We start from the raw sequence: 18,129 nt of genomic DNA on the forward strand, positions 1-18,129 counted from the left end.
AACTTATACCATAGCTTCTCACCCGCACGTCGGGTCCCTTATATCATTCAAAAAGTGTTCCCATGTCATACTACATTTCCTTTCCTCTCCTGTAATTTTGCTATCATTGATTCATAAGATGCCGTCTCCACCATGAGTTTGAGCCAATCTGTTGATTTCTGACTATCTGCACTCTTCCAGTTACGTAGTATGAGTCTTGCCGCAGTAAGAAAACCCACTGAGGCAAGACCACTCTTCCAGTTACGTAGTATGGTTGCTTGCCGCAGTAAGAAAACCCACTGAGGCAAGACCACTCTTCCAGTTACGTAGTATGAGTCTTGCCGCAGTAAGAAAACCCACTGAGGCAAGACCAAACTCTTCTTTGCAAATACCTGGTGGTAAAATAAATATATCCCTAAAAGAATAAGCACAGCTGTGGGGACTGGGATAGGCTGTCAGACCCATTCTTCAAGCTTTTTAAGAACCTCCTTCCGAAAAGGGAGCACCATGGGACATCCCCATATAGCATGCACAAAGGTACCTACTTCACCCTTGCATTTCCAGCATAAGTTATTTAGCAATTAACCCATGTTATGGAGTCTAACTGGGGTCCAGTAGTAATCCTATGTGTAAATTTACCCATTGTATCCCTGGTACACCACCCTAGATTGGAAATAATATTTTTCCATACATCCTACTCAGTCACAATTAAGATCCCTCTGCCAAATCAACCTTAAATTCTCACAATGTCCATATTTTTATATAACATTGAAGCAGAGTGTGATATTCCTGGTAACATGAAGTATTGTTCTAACAAGTTTTCATCACTCTGGAGGTTAATACTCATAAGAGACCCCATGCAGCTCCTTAGACCATGCCCAAACCGGATGTGCACGTGCGTGATTTTGTCCCCCCACACCAAACGCAATCACGACACGTAGGTTGAAATATCAAAACAAACTCTGAACCAATTATATTAATATGGGGACAGGTCGAAAGCATTAAACATGCATGGCAATTTAGCTAGTTAGCTTGCAGTTGCTAGCTAACGTTAATTTGTCCTATTTAGCTAGCTTGCTGTTGCTTGCTAATTGGCTTATTTAGCTGGCAAACTTGCTGTTGCTAGCTAATTTGTCCTGGGATATAAACGTTGAGTTGTTATTTTACCTGAAATTCACAAGGTCCTCTACTCCGACAATTAATCCACACATAAAACGGTCAACCGAATCGTTTCTAGTCATCTCTCCTCCTTCCAGGCTTTTTCTTCTTTGGACTTTAGATGCCAATAAACCATGTAACTTTCATAGTAAGGTGAATTACCACAACCGACCGATCTCAGTTCATCTTTCAATCATCCACGTGGGTATAACCAATGAGGAGATGGCACGTGGGTATATGCTTCTAAAAGCCAATGACAAGATGGGAGAGGCAGGACTTGCATCACGTTTGGTGTCACAAATAGAAGCAACTTCTATTTTAGCGCCTGCCAACGCAGACGCTTGTTGGCGCGTGTGAGTAGTGTGGGTGCAATGATTGAATAACATGTATATGTACATTTATTTTGCAATGCTCGCACACACGCCGCGTCTGGTTTGAGTAGCGTGTTAGTTGTAAGTATTTCCAGAAATCGCCCATATCTGGTAAATTAAATTTCTCCTTCAGGTCCTGATAGGACATAAGCCCTCATTTCTCATATAGATCCCCTATTGCATGCATGCCGTGTCTTAGCCATACCTCCCAGATATGTTGTTTTCCTATGTAAACTGATGGGTTGTGACATATGGAAGACTCTTTCTTTTTAAATATATATACTTGGAAATTCCAAGCATCTTATGAATCTTAACCCAAACCTCTCGAATGTTGAAGGATTGGGTTAACCTCTTCAGTTGGTTGTCTCTGAATCATTTTTTGTGATATTGCCTCAATAGGCTTAAACGGGGCTGTGATAGACCTCTGTCTGAGTCCATCTCAAATGGGAATCGTAATTGCCCCAGTGTCTGGCCAATTTGGCTACTTCAAATGATATGTTGTATAGGTTACATTGGGTAATGCTAGTCCTCCTTTATCCCTTGTAGCATATAACTTGTTGACATTTATTCTGGTTTATTTCCCATCCCAAAGATAATCCTTAATCATCATTTGATTGTACTGCTTAAATAGTAAGGGGGAGATGGTCACAGGGAGTATCATGGACACATAATTCAACTGTGGCGCCACAAACATTTTAACAGTATTTATTTTYCCCCTTAAAGTAAGATTAAGCAACCTCCATTTATCAAGATGATTCTTTATTTTTTTGTAGTAGTGGCTACATTAATTTGCATGATTCTAGCTCGTTGCTCAGTTTTATACCCAGTTATTTAATCCCTGACGGCACCCATTTTAACTGAAATGAAGTAATTGCAGCAGGAGGACATCAATTGGATACAGGCATAGACTGACTTCTGCCAATTCATCTTATAACCAGATATCTGTGACAACATCTCAATTGTGTTCAAAACCAAAGGGATTGATGTGGCCGGTTCCCTAATAAGTAACAATATGTCTTCAGCATATATAAACAGCTTATGCTCTCTGGCACCTCCCATCACTCCTTTGATTCCTGAATCAGCTCTGATTGCTGCTGCCAAGGGCTCCAAAAATGGAGTAAAAAGGAGAGGTGAGAGAGGACTGCCCTGCTGGGTTCTCCTCGACAAATTAAAGAAGAGAGCATACCATTTGTGAGGACTGCTGTTCTTCAAATGGAGTATAATACCTTGACCCACTTGATAAATCTAAGGCCAAAGCCAAACTTTTCAAGGGTATACGTCAAAAAGCCGCACTCCAACCTATCGATTGCCTTCTCTGCATCGAGGGAAAGAGCTGCCACCTGAGTATCCTCTTTTTGACTCAGCCACATGAGGTGAAGCAAACGTCTAAGATTCTGTGGAGGTTCTACTTTTTACACATCCCACCTTATAATATGAGGTCAAACCTTCTCCAGCCTCATGTCTAGTACTTTGGAGAGCAGCTTACAATAAATTTCGATTAAACTGGGTCAGTGGGGGGGTCTATCCTTCTTGAGAATGAATGAAATGAGTGCCTTGTTAAGTGTCAGGTAGGTGCTCCAGTTCCAGAGCTTCTGCGTACACCTGTGTTAATATAGGAGCTAATACGTCAATATTCCTCTTATAATACTCAGCCGGGAAGCTGTCTAATCCTGGTGACTTTCCAGACTTCATTGAGGTGATGGCTGTTCTTATCTCAGATTATAGTATAGGAGTGTCCAAATCCTTTATTTGATCTGGGGACAACCCCGGAAGCTTTATTTTTGAAAAAAAGGCATTCAATTTAGCTGGGTGTAAGTTACATTCAGACTTGTATAGAGTCAAATAAAAGTCACAAAACACATTGTTATTATCTTTTGTACCAGTCAGTACCTCTCCACTTCCATTTTTAATAGCTGGTATTACAAAACTGGCATCTGTTTGTTTCAATTGTCTAGCCAATCATTTACCATTTTTTTTCACCACTTTCAAACATATTCAGCCTTTTTGTTATAGATCTCATGTAATTGAAACTTCAGATTACAGACTTGTTTCAACAGTGACTTTTTCCATCTCTTTAATTTGAGAGGCTAGTTTTTCTCTTTCTTGATCTTCTCTTTTCTTTGTGCTATTATTTTGCCTTTAACATAAGCTTTAGAGGCCTCCCACACTGCTCAATTTATCAGTGGAACCAATGTTTGTTTGAAAAAAGATCTATTTGTGCGGATAGGTCAGTGGATAATGACTCCACCTTATCCAGCACAGTCTGTTCAGATTTAATGATAGCCACCATTACCATGTCTAGGTCGGGGGGAATCAGAGTCCGTGTCAGGTGAGCCCGAGGCTTCAGCAGAGGCCTGCTCTTTTGTGGTCCGCAGCCGTTGTTGTCTCCACATTTTACTATTAAAAAGCCGGCATTTTCCGGGAAAAAAGCCAGATTAGTAAATTGGGTTCGATTCTAAATGAAATGTTACAAAATGAACACGGTGTGGGAGGTGTTGGTCAAGTATTAATAGTAAATTGTTTGCCCTGGGTGGTTGGAGCACAGAGAAAATGCGTCTTCACATGTTGTTACTCACCAGTGCCCCAGCCTCTTCCTTGTTGCTGTAAAAAGCCAAATTTTATCTTCCAGCTCCTTGGTCATATCGGGAAAGAATGACAGCTTGCAGCCCATGATAGCTTGCAGCCCTTCCAAGGCACCTCTCTCTTCTCCCAATACATTGACTTCGCAGAGGCCAGCACTCACTCTCTCCAGATCCCTGAGAAAGTGGATGATGATCGGTCTAGGCAGATGATTCTCGCAAGGTATTGGTACTAGGGAACGGTGGACTCGTCCAGATCCACCCCCAGGGCCTTCGAGATAATTTGTCTGATGCATTCCCACGGCTTGCCATTCTCCAGGCCCTCCTTGACCCCTAAAAGTCTTAAATTGAGGCACCTGTCTCGGTTAGCTGCGTCTTGCACGCTTCTGTGGAGATCCTCATACATTTAGGCTTTCTTCTCTGCTTTCTTAATCAGTTGGTCSTTGTCATCCTCCAGCGTTGATATCCGACCCTCTGCCTCATCTAGCCACTGTAATATGACCAATACATCTTCTTGCATATCCATCTGAGATTGTTTGACCTGAGAAACATCCGATTCAAGAATGGTGCTGACTCTACCCATTTCTTCCATGGCCTTCTGTAGGGATGATTGCAAGGCCGACAATGAGCTAGGTTCTATGTTCTGCCCTTTCAACGTCATGCTTGCTGAAGAAGTGCTAGCAACAGAGCTAGTCCTGTTAGCCATTGCTAATCTGAATTCAACGCAGACATTGCTGAGAAACTTAAATAAAACAACGAAAATAAACTTCCCCCTCAAGCAATTATACTAAATTGACTATTCTGTCAAACTTAGAAGAAATTGGGAGGGTTTTATCTGGAGGCTCCTTTCAGACAACCACCTTGCTTCGCAGAATCACGTGATTCCCATTGTTCAGATTTTCAAAAATATTCCAAGCCTGATTGGATTCCCTTTGATGTGCAACTGCACTGTGGAAAATTACTCTCCCCTCACAAAAACGATTCATGGCTCCCACTGTAAGACAGGGCCCATTTACACAAGCAACAGATCTAGCCAAAGGGTGATTCCTCTCTAACCTTAAACAAGGGTTCAGAGAACGCCGTATTTGATTTTCCCAGTGCAATAAGGGTGTCTCTCTACCTCTCTACCTCTCCTCCCGCTCTCACTCTGTCTTTATGGAGGAGCACACGGGTGGTTCTGAAGGGTGGCCATGCTCTGAGGTTATTCACAATCACCCTTTTCCATTTCCCCAGAAGGTCTACTGAAGTACTACTTTAGATTCAAGTCATTCTCCAGTGAGAAGCACATAGTCTCTGTCTTATTGCCTGGCAAGAGCATGTCAAGGGCAATATCATAAGAGAGTTTTCTAATCAGTTAATTCTTTGCCAGCAGTCGGCTGTAGGTGTGCCCTGTTGATCTTGTGAATATAAACTCCCTAACATGCATTTTTCATGGTAATAAATGTTTCCATTCTTTCAGGGAAACAGTTTTTCCTGGGTGTGCCTTCCAAATAATTGAATGGCGGCAACTACAGTACATATAGCTGTAAAACTGACTTGTTTAAATATAAGTAAAAGATTTGTTGAAGGCCAGAACTTGTAAAGGATCAGGATCCAGCAGCAGCGATTGGTGTGTGTGGTCTGGAAAAGGCCATGGAAGCACAGTTCTTTGTTTTGATCAGCAGCACTAGTGTGTGATGTGATGGCAATTTGTAACCCTGAAGAACGATTTTGATATTTGAAGGAAAATCCAATGGAAATGGTTTTATAATGGGCTGTTAATTGTTGGCTAGCTCCCTCCAGTAGAGGAAAAAGGGTTTAATTCTAATGTGGATGCACATGTCCTCTAAGATGAGCTTGTCCGACGTTATATTCTACTATAGTATGTGTGGTCAGGGTAAATACAAATATGTGACATATGAGTGGAAGACATTACCAGCGTAATCGGATAACAGCCATAGTCATTATGATATTTATACTCTGTGATTAAATTATTGGAAAAGAAAAGCTGAGAGAAAGAGACGACTTACTGATAATATACAGTACCAGTCAAGTTTTGACACCTACTCATTCAAGGTTATTATTTTWATTTTATTTTTCATTTGAGTTACCAGCCTCAGAAATTGCTGCCCAAATAAATGCTTCACAGAATTCAAGTAACAGACACATCTCAACATCAACTGTTCAGAGGAGACTGTGTGAATCAGGCCTTCATGGTCAAATTGCTGCAAAGAAATCACTACAAAAGGGCACAAATAAGAAGAAGATTTGCTTGGGACAAGAAACACAAGCAATGGACATTAGACATGAGATTTTTGGTTACAAACGCTGTGTCTTTGTGAGACGCTTAGTAGGTGAATGGATGATCTCCGCATATGTGGTTCCCACCATGAAGCATGGAGAAGGTGGTATGATGGTGTGGGGGGGCTTTGCTGGTGACACTGTGATTTTATTTCAAATTCAAGGCACACTTAACCAGCATGGCTACCACAGCATTCTGCAGTGATACGCCATCCCATCTAGTTTGCGCTTAGTGGACTATCATTTGATTTTCAACAGGACAGTGACCCAACACACCTCCAGGCTGTGTAAAGGCTATTTGACCAAGGAGTGATGCAGTGCTGCATCAGATGACCTGGCCTCCGCAATCCCCCGACCTCAACCCAATTGAGATGGTTTGGGATGAGTTGGACTGCAGAGTGAAGGAAAAGCAGCCAACAAGTGCTCAGCATATGTGGGAACTCCTTCAAGACTGTTGGAAAAGCATTCCAGGTGAAGCTGGTTGAGAGTGCCAAGAGTGTGCAAAGCTGTCATCAAGTTAAAGGGTGGGTACTTTGAAGAATCTCAAATATAAAATATATTTTGATTTGTTGAACACTGTTTTGGGTTACTACATGATTACATAGGTGTTATTTCATAGTTGTGMTGTCTTCACTATTATTCTACAATGTAGAAAATAGTAAAATAAAGAAAGTCTTGAATGAGTAGGTGTGTCCAAGCTTTTGACTGGTACTGTATGTCGGTCTCCTGTAATTTTCTGTCATTGATAGTTGCTGAACTCCCCTCACTGTTCTGTGGTACCATTCCCCTATTCTCAATCCAATCTGTTATTTGCGATATTGCAGAGGTCCATGCTTCTACTATTCAAGCTGATACGAAAAACATGTTTTGTTCAAACAAATATTTCACTTTGCCAGCCGTATTGTTTTTACGTTGTAATTCCATGTGTTGGAGTTGAGTTCGGGGTCTTGTGGTCTGATGAGTGGTGTGGTAGAGATGGCTATGGTTACAAGCTGCTCCATGGGGGCCCAGTGTTTGCCAGTGGACTTGGCCCAGATTCAGCCTTCAGAATGGGATCCAGTAAAAGAAACCAATGAAAACCCAGAAACCCTTGCGCCCAAAAACACTCAGGCTGTGGGTAGATTGGCACATGAACAAAGCAGCATCTTAAAGTGAGTGGAAACCTGATCATTATTCTTCAAATAAATCCGTTTTTACATTGTATTTAGTCAGTTGGCAGCTGAGGGGGAGACGAGCAAGTGGGGCAACAGTAGGAAGTGTGGCCGTTGGGATTGACCACTGGTCTGGCCATGGGGATTGACCCCTGGTTACCACTGGGGAGCAGTATGTGACTGGCCATGGGGATTGAACCCTGGTCTCTGCTGGGTAGCAGTATGTGACTGGCCATGGGGATTGAACCCTGGTCTCCATGGGGAGCAGTATGTGACTGGCCATGGGGATTGAACCCTGGTCTCTGCTGGGGAGCAGTATGTGATGGCATGGGGATTGAACCTGGGTCTCTGCTGGGGAGCAGTATGTGACTGGCCATGGGGATTGAACCCTGGTTACCCATGGGGAGCAGTATGTGACTGGCCATGGGGATTGAACCCTGGTTCCATTGGGGAGCAGTATGTGACTGGCCATGGGGATTGAACCCTGGTTATCATGGGGAGCAGTATGTGACTGGCCATGGGGATTGAACCCTGGTCTCCATTGGGGGAGCAGTATGTGACTGGCCATGGGGATTGAACCTTGGTCTCCATTGGGGAGCAGTATGTGACTGGCCATGGGGATTGAACCCTGGTCTCCATGGGGAGCAGTATGTGACTGGCCATGGGATTGAACCCTGGTCTCTGCTGGGGAGCAGTATGTGACTGGCCATGAGGATTGAACCCTGGTTCTCCGCTGGGGAGCAGTATGTGACTGGCATGGGGATTGAACCCTGGTCTCCGCTGGGGAGCAGTATGTGACTGGCCATGAGGATTGAACCCTGGTCTCCACTGGGAGCAGTATGGTGATGGCATGGGGATTTGAACCCTGGTCTCCGCTGGGGAGCAGTATGTGACTGGCCATGAGGATTGAACCCTGGTCTCCACTGGGGAGCAGTATGTGACTGAGCATTACCGTTAGACCACAGGCACTTCACAACCCGATCATTATTCTACACACAACTGTGTAGAAAGAGGGGATACAGTACTCAAATCAGCTCTTTTGAGAGGTTTAGTGTCTGTTGGCTTTTATTCTGGCCATGCTGGAGAACATCATGTAGTTGAGGCTACAGTAGAAGTAGCCCCAGTTTCAACATCTTGATTGAGCTTCCTTCCCCAGTGAGTGGATTGTGGCAGTCCCAGACCAAATCAAAGCCTGATTATTGTTAGCAGGGAATATTGAGTGTCTTGGCTCTGAGGGTTGTCAGGAACCAAGACATTTTGACTAACCACCACCACCTCTGTTGCCCTCTTTTCTCATCCCTTTTCTTCCCCTCATTACCAATTCTTCCTGTATTTTTGTGCTTCTCTCTCTCTCTCTCCCTCCCCCTTCCCTCTGTTTTTCTCCCTCCCTCCTCCCTCTCCCAGGCAGAGGAGATCCTGCGTAGGGAGTTGGAGAAGAAGGAGACCCCCAGTCTGTACTGCCTGCTGGGGGACGTGCTGCGGGACCAGCAGTACTACGACCAGGCCTGGGAGCTGTCGAACCATCGCAGCGCCCGCGCCATGCGCTCCAAGGCCCTGCTGCACCTCCGGGCCAAGGACTTCCAGCAGTGTGTGGAGTGCTTCGAGAAGTCACTCCGCATCAACACCATGCAGGTAAACTAACCTCTGAAATGGCTAGCTTTGGGTAGGATATTGAAAAGAATAATGTCATCAGGGCTAGCAGGTAGAACTCACAGGGTAAAACTTAACTACCTGACCTGCAGGTAAGCTACCTACAAGTGATAGGATAGATTGTTATATTTTTTATGAATAGATTAAATAATGTATTATCTTCATAGAGTAGTAGGTTAGCACTGAGCACAGTAGAGCTGGAATGAATCTGCGCCTTTGCCCCCATTCACCCACCCACACACACTTTCCCATTTCCCCAAGGAAGTAGTGTTGGGACAGTTGTGTCTGGGACCTGTCCTGTTGGCTCCCAGCACACAGAGGGCAGCCAACTCACCCTGTAACCACTCCTCTGGATAGCAGAGTGGAGAGGGTGAAGAGGATAAATAACGAGTCAGTTTCGCCCGGGGGAACAGAGGAAAGGGAAATTATTTCCTGTTTTCCTTCCCTCTTCTGCCCTTTGTCCATATTTAATTCAGCAGGTCAGCCAGCAATAGGATGTTTTAATTTAGCTTGTTCTGCCATAATGACCTTCACCCTCCGTTTTTCGAGGGGTTGTTGAACTATTGTCAAGGAGATATGAGGGCTCTTGTAAACGATCGCTCCAGCAGCTACATCTTTGGAGAATGAAGATAAACAGAATAGAAGGGTATATTCCTCCGTTTCCCACCTCCCTCTGATATGAGCCATGAGATGTTGTAGTGTGCTGTGGTGAGAGGGGAAAGACACAAGAAAGTGGGGGGAGAAAGGGAAATGGAGGGAGAAAGGGAAATGGAGGGGGAGAGAATCCGGGGGACTGATGTCACAGCTGATTTTTACAGACGGGGGCCTGCCTGTCAGTCACAGAGCGGTGGCAGGTGGGCTTTCCTCCAAATCAAACACAGGCACAGGAGGGCTGCAATATTAGCCAACATGGCATTTGCGTTTCTTTTTCCGCATCCTTTTTTTCCACGTGTGTCCTGTGTGGCACCTCCCAGTCAGCATGGCAGGGATAGTTTGAAAGCAGGACTGAGAAAGTGTGGCAGGCTCAGCACATTGTTACGTTTATACCGTGGATCAAGGGGGTGAGTTAGCACTGAGATAATATAGAATTCTCACCATGAATACATGAGACTATAAATGATATTCCACTCAACATTTCACAGTTTAGTATTCCTGAACTCACTGCTCATGTTTGACTCTGTCTTGTTTCTACAGCTTGGGGTGTGGTTCTCCCTGGGCTGTGCCTACTTTGCCCTGGAGGGCTATGAGGGTGCTGCCAAGGCCTTCCAGAGGTGTGTGGGACTGGAGCCAGATGTAAGTGCATTACTACACCACCTTACAGTGTCAGGCATCATCGCACATAGGAGGGCAGAGTTAATCACATGAATGCACAGTGGGACCATCACAATACCATTCATCTCTCGTTTTGTCACTCCCTCTACTCCCCCCCCCTTCTCTTTTTCCATTACTCACAAATACACACATTCCCACACAAACACACACCCCCACACACAAACACACTTTGACAAACGGAAAACACTCCCTTCCCATAACCCGAGCTATAACACTCTTCAGCAGTCCTCCAGCAGTCTTTCCAATTCAACTTAATGACCCATACGGCACCCGTGTGCCCAGTGCATTGAGCGGGAATGTGCTCATGTAGCACTCAGCAGAACATATTTAGGCTCGGGGGGAGTCAGTCTTCTGCCACAGCTTCTTAACAACCCTGTGCTTACTTGTGTGTAAGCTGTACATCTTCATTTTTCCTCCTTCAGAACGCAGAGGCGTGGAACAACCTCTCCACGGCCTACATCCGCCTGAGACAGAAGTGAGTACTGTATAGTCCCTCCATCTGGACCATTAACCTGTCAATGATTGAACAGAGTTAGGACTCTGGAAGATGTACAGTTCAGTCATAMGTATTTCAGTTGACAGGCTCAATGTTTGAATGTCTCCTTGTTTTGAATTTAGGGTCCCTCAGTCGAGAGCCTTCTCTCCACAGCTCACACACAATTGACTGGACTGAGATTAGCTTTAGGGTGAGGAATTATATTATTGAGCCAACTGGTTTTGGAGGCTCAGCGGGGCCTTGAGAAGACCCGTGTTTCTCACTCACTCACCCGCCCATCCATCCACCCACCACCCTTGTGCCGGCTGACACATACAGTAGGGCCACAACAAAGACAGAGGAATCGGACCTTAATGTTCTCTCTCAGCCCTGATATCCCTGAGGTTCTCCAGCCACTACCCCTACTGATCCAGGACCTGTCACTCACAGAGAGAGGGACTCGCACTGCCAGCCAGGAGGCATCCATTCAGCCTGACAGTATTGATTTTTGGCTGGAGAGAGGTATCAAAGAGTAGCACTGATTTACACGCCAATGAAACAGATTGATGTTACAATGCCTTTTTCACCCCACTCCAACTCCTCTAGTCATTGGTTTGGTCACGTAACTGACCTCGATGCTTTTCAATTACTTTAAAAACTCACTAGGCAGTCGTGATGGGAAAGATAACATCTCAATGCCCTCCTGATTTTACCACAGGACCTAGGTAAACCCCAACTGACCATGAGGCGGGCATCAGCCAGATTTGTTAGGCTCAAGTCAATTAGTACATTCCCACCACTGCAAGATGGGCAGGTTCTCTTATTTCCCCTGAAAACCACAATCTCTTCCTGGCAGAACTCTGTCTGGGAACTAGGAAGCTCCATGGTTTCTTTATGGGGAAACTTTCCCCCTCAGCCCCTGATCAAATCAGCCCTGTGCTTTCAGGCCTGAAATTAAAAAGCGGGGAGACTTCTACCTGGTTAGCGCCGCTGCTAAATCAGCTGAAGTGGCTCTGTTAAAGAGCCTGTAGCCTGTGGTGTGTGTGAGTGTAGGTGGATCAGAGAGAGAGTATCAGGGCGGTTGTCACGGCGAACTGCTAACTTATGTAGCCTGCGTCTCACTGAGGTGTCAGACACAGGGGGCAGGCAGCCATGTCAGTCAGACTTGGCTATGGTCCACCTCTGGACAGCTGCTGAGGTTACAGAGATGCAGGCACCTCACCTGAAATAGTGACTCATTACTGAACTGTAGAAATGACTGGTAGGACCGACTCCTAACTTATGTAACTCAAATTTGCACGTTGACGTTAATGCATGTCTGTGTGCATCTCAATTTAGTATTCATCCCATAAGACTTTGTAAGCTGCCCCTGAAGAAATGGTGAGCACCAGCCATGTAAAAATACTTTCCATGGCACCACTAATTCCAGCGCCTGTCTGTCCCACTGTCTGTCAGGACGAAGGCTTTCCGCACCCTGCAGGAGGCTCTGAAGTGTAACTACGAACACTGGCAGATCTGGGAGAACTTCATTGCCGTTTGCACCGACGTGGGAGAGTTCGCAGAGGCCATCAAGGCCTACCATCGCCTTATGGACCTGAGGGACAAGTTCAAGGATGTGCAGGTAACGATAGTGCCCACAGGCACTGATCTAGGATCAATTTACCATATCCAAAAATCACAACCTTAGCCATTTAGGGGAAAATGCTAAACTGACCTTAGGTTAGTGTCAAGGGACAACTTCATCCTACTTGGTTTAGAAAATAACAGCTTTTCCCTTGTTTCCAGGATTATTTCTAAAATGGAAATGTGCTGTGCTACAGTAATAACCCAGCTAACTTTCCACCCACACTGGTTCCTGTCACAGATAAGTCCCATGTCATAGCTTGTTCACATCKAGGAGCAGTACTTGTAAAGCAACCGAGGATTTGAATACGCCCGGCTCCATATGCCACCAGGAGCGTGCCTTTAATGGCACCATACGCCTCTCATCTGCTCGTTCCACGGCGCTGCCCCTCTAACAACCAGTCGTTAACAGCACCCACGTCTCCCGTAAGGAGAGGAGCCTGGGTAGGCTTTCTCAGCCGTGTGAGATTCAGGCTCCATATGTTCCAGGGCACAGAAGGGTCCACTCCACCCCCCCTCTTGCCCTCTCTTAGCTCCATCACAGAACCCAGGGCCTTCCAGAGGGTGACCCCTTGGGAATGAAGAATATATACAAGAGGTTGCAGTCTGTTTGAGCAGAGCCCTCTGCCACCGCCACCTGCTACCACCTCTTTAATACTGAAACCACTTCGGTCAGAGAGCTCGCCTAAAGGAGACCTGAACATTCTGGACCTCTATGACAACACACCACTTGACCACCAGTCTATCATTTTGCTGCGACTCTTATCACGATTTCTAATGGAATGTCAGGTGTCGATATTGCAATGGGGTCCACAGACCTTTGAGGACCCTACTGACATTCTCTGAAGATGTCCCTGCAATATATCCACGGCAATAGTTATACCCTGCCTGCTAGGCTTATCAAGCACTTTCATTTGGTTTCATTTGAAAAAATCTACATGAAAAATCTGTGAATCATCGCTGGCTAATTGGAAACCCACCAACGCTTACTAAATAGAAAATTAACTGTCGACTTTGAATAAACGAGTCCAAACATAGCTACTGAGCAAAACGGCAATATACTGTATAAGTCCTCAGCCCCGGAATACATACGCTCTGTCTTCAGAGCAATTCACTTTAAAGAAGATGTTTCAGCACGGATGTAAAAGCTCTAAATAACAGAGCTTTAGGTGTCTGGAGGTTGGGTGCTCCTGGGGGTCCGGTCATAATCCCCAGCCCTCGCCTCGTCCCGCGCCACCACTGTAGCGCCACTTAACATGCACAGCCCTGGTTGGATCTGTTTCATTGCCTTTTCTAATTAGCTTGGCAAAGTCAGTGGGGGTTTGCTCAAAATGTGTTATTTTCCTTTCCTTCCCTCCCTGTCTTTTTTGCTCTTCTCTCTCTCAATGGATTATTTTTTGCTCTTCTCTCGCTCAATGGATTCATTTTTAGCTTGGCAAGATGCTAGCGCCTCATCAATTAGGATTGGAGATGTAAACGCACAAGTTGAAACGGTCGCAACCAGCCACCCGCTGCTGTAAAATATATGTCCCCGTAATTGGGATGTGGATTCACATTCTTTAACTCTGGTTCCCAACAGTCTTCTCTCTTTTTCTCCTTCTGCACTTTACTCTGTGTTGTGTGAGAAGGATTGGTCAGTTCCTTAGGCCCCATCTTATTTGGCCTTTGAACATCAAATTAAAAGATGTTCCCATCGGGTTTATGAGTCCTTACTGTGGTCGTCTGATATAACAGCCTGTCCCCACTCACCCAATGTGCATAGTTTGGTGGCACTATTTTGGTTGCTGACATTGAAGTCCCCATCCGTTTCTTCTACCTGCCCCCCCCCTCCCTCATCCACCAAATGTATCCTTGATGTACCACTATTTCACTTAAAAGCGCTTGTATTTGAAGAGAGTATTTGCTATTATTTGGCATGCCTGACTCGCGTCTTTGTATTGTATTTTGAATTGTGTGACAAGGCGACAGTTARCATCATACTTCCTTCATCAAATCTATTCCTGTAAGTGCTTGTTTTGTCATCAACTTACCTACCTTTCCTCTCCTTCACTTTTATTCCATATTGTTTGCTTCCTGAGACTGTGTTTAGTTTATACAGTACTGCATGGCTGAGGGGGAGAGATTACTTTACAACTGTACTCCTTATGGGCCAGGATGCATTCCTCCTCTATGGAATGTAGAGAAGCAACTAGAGTGGAATTAGTGACTTATGAGGACCTCTGTCACATGCCCTCCATATTCTCCGTATCCAGTGGATCCTAGTGATGAATTGTGGGTTATGATGGACACACTCACTCACACATTCCTTTGAGACAGAAAATAATTATTTCCCCCGTGAAGAAAAGGTCTCATTGAAAATGGATCAAATCTCTCGTTACTCGGGATACATCAAACCTTTACTCCGTTTTCTATCTTGCTCTCTCTCCGTGGGAGGATATTACTTTTCCTCTTAATTTCACACTATAACCGGATACAGCAGGAATCTGGGAGAGTGATCCGTACAATTTCCCCTTTAACTTGAATCAAAAAGTCCCATTTAGGGATTTAATTTGTTACACATTTTCATCATCGACAGTCCGATCTGATGAATCCTGTCAGACCTTCTAGGCTGAAATTACCTTCAGACGCTGAGGTGCCCCAGTGGCAGAAGAGAGMTATCAATCAACATTAACACTCATTTACCCAGCACCTCCCCTCCCCTGATTTCCCACAGACTTCCTCCAGCTACTGTACCAGTATAACAGATAACTGATAGGTTAGACCAACCCCTTCTCAGAGCCAGTAGGCAGAGGGCCTCTGCTATTACCCACACAACCCCCATCTCACATACACACTGAGATTATTATTATGAAATGTTTTATCCGGTATGAAGACAGAGTATCTTTCTTTGGACCACACACATACACCGACCGGCATCTTATCTGAGGGTCCAGAGAGGAGTGTGTGTAGCAAGATACTTGCTGCACCGGGATGGTATGCAGAATGACATTTGTTCCAGCACCTGAGAACGTTGACATTTTAAACACAGAGGTGGGGGAGTGGTACACTTAAACTGTGAAAACCAGGAGCACACTAAAGAGCATCTATAGACAAGTAGTTTGTTACATGCAAATGGTGAGAAGGRAAACAAATTTAAATCAGACCTCCCGTGGAACTGCACTTGGGGGACTGTAAAATAGGGTGAGGTAGAAAGAGCGATATAGTGAAAGAAGGAGAAGGGAGAGACACTCCGGATTCCCTAGACGGCTGTTGTTTTAAGGGCTGAGACGACCGCCAGTTGGGAGGATTCATCCTCGCCTTACCTACTGTCCTACAGTAGACCACACACATTCTGGAACAGCCCTTACAGAAGTGCTCTCGTTTCAACAGATCTCATTTATGATCTTCTCTTACACAGAGAGTGCTACACAGAGATAATTCATTTGAAGAATGTTATCAAACCATTTTACTGGATTGTACTTTTAATGGCCTTTAGTCATTCAAGAACATTGCATGATTGCTAGGAGCTTGGCTATGCCATTATTCAGTTGGAAAGCCATCTGGAAGGTTTAGCCCCAGGTATAGATACAGAACAGTTGTCTGTGAAGCCTGGATATAAGGTGTTTGATTGTCTGGTTTAGACCAGATTTATTGTAAAGGGGGCCTTTCCTCTCCCTCATGCCTGTTGAAGTTCACACCACTTACAGCTTTCAGATCTGCTTCCTCACAGATTCTCTTCCTCCTCCACCGGCGAGGCACGCCACAGTCAACTGGAGACTAAACAATAATCTAGTCGAGCAGAGGCAGTGTGCCAGCCCGCCTGCAGCTGAACTTACAACCCATTAACTAAGAGCTGGGTCATTTGGTAACTCGGTGTCAAGACTCTCTGGGATGGAGTCTTTAAACAGCCTCTTTAGACATACAATTTGGAAGTGATTTTCAAACACACAATCATCCTTCAAGAAATGCATTGGCTCTTCTGGTGATTCCGTCACTGTGAATGTGAAATCCCTCCCTGTAAGTGGTTGTATGGATATGTGCAGTAGGCTAGAGGTCTCATTCACCTTTGGCTACATTCTTACTGTGAACAATCAAAATTGGGATAAAGTAAAAAGCTTGGCTCAGCGAACACCTGGGTTTCAAGCTGTTCACTAACAGGCTTTCTGCTAGTGCCACGACTTCAAAGGGAGCTGACTTCTGGGAAACCAGGCCCCCCACCCTGGCACGCGCATGGTAGACATACACACCAACTCAAAGACTAGCATGGGGAGACTCACACACTTACACACAGACGCGTGAGGAGATGCACACCGTCTTGCAGTTTACACCCTCAGACTACCCACCACACACCCCTCCAATCCAAGGCCCACATACCCACACCACACACAACACCCCTCCAATCCCAAGGCCCACACATACCCACACACACCACACACCCCTCCAATCCAGGCCACACATACCCACCACACACACACACCCCTCCAATCCAGGCCAACACATACCCACCCACACACACCCCTGCCAATCCAGGCCCACACATACCCACACACAAACACCCCTCCAATCCAGGCCACACATACCCACCCACACACACACCCCTCCAATCCAGGCCACAACATACCCACCCACACACACCCCTCCAATCCAGGCCACACATACCCACACAACACCACCCCATCCAATCCCAGGCAACACATACCCACACATAACCCACACACACCCCTCCAATCCAGCCACACATACCCACACACACACACCACCCCTCCAATCCAGGCCACACATTACCACACACACACACACACCCCTCCAATCGCAGGCCACACATACCCACACCACACACACACCCCTCCAATCCAGGCCACCATACCCACCACACACACACACACCCCTCCAATCCAGGCCACACATACCCACACACACACACACACACCCCCTCCAATCCAGGCCACACATTACCCACACACACCACACACACACCCTCCAATCCAGGCCACACATACCCACACACAACACACACAAACACACACCCCTCCAATCCAGGCCACAATACCCCACACACACACACACCACACATCACCCCTTCCAATCCAGGCCACACATACCCACACACACACACACCCCTCCAATCCAGGCCACACATACCCACACACACACACCCTCCTCCAATCCAGGCCACACATACCCACACACACACACTGCCATGGGGAGATACACACACACTCCCCACAGACTACACAAACCCAGGGGAGACATCTCCAACCCTTAGCTCACACCTTTCACCATTCATCTGTCCCTCTCTCCTTTCCCCTGCCTTTACTCAGCTTGCTCAGAGTGTTGGTATTCGGAGCGGTGCATGAGGGCTTCACAAATAACATTCCCCTGGACAGACAGGATAAGGCCCGGGAACGCTGCTGCACTTCCTGGCTTTTAGTGGAGCACATGGACATACCTTTTGAGATTTTTCTCATTGATATCATCCTCTGTCTCCTGCTTGTTGCTTATGGAACATGTTAGTATATATAGCTATGACTATGACATGCCCGTGTGTGAGT

The 18,129-nt window shown here is 45.7% G+C and overlaps 1 protein-coding gene across 1 annotated transcript in view; it reads left to right on the forward strand.

The window, feature by feature from the left end:
- ttc27 (tetratricopeptide repeat domain 27) overlaps positions 1–18,129 on the forward strand; it is a 127,555-nt gene that overhangs the window by 102,156 nt on the left and 7,270 nt on the right. The window contains exons 13-16 of the mRNA XM_023970027.2: positions 8,923–9,150; positions 10,363–10,461; positions 10,923–10,975; positions 12,431–12,596. Coding sequence (XP_023825795.1) covers positions 8,923–9,150; positions 10,363–10,461; positions 10,923–10,975; positions 12,431–12,596 — 546 coding nt within the window. The remainder of the gene's footprint in view (positions 1–8,922; positions 9,151–10,362; positions 10,462–10,922; positions 10,976–12,430; positions 12,597–18,129) is intronic.

Source organism: Salvelinus sp. IW2-2015, linkage group LG25 (assembly GCF_002910315.2).
Source record: "Salvelinus sp. IW2-2015 linkage group LG25, ASM291031v2, whole genome shotgun sequence".
In the NCBI taxonomy this organism is placed as follows: domain Eukaryota; kingdom Metazoa; phylum Chordata; class Actinopteri; order Salmoniformes; family Salmonidae; genus Salvelinus; species Salvelinus sp. IW2-2015.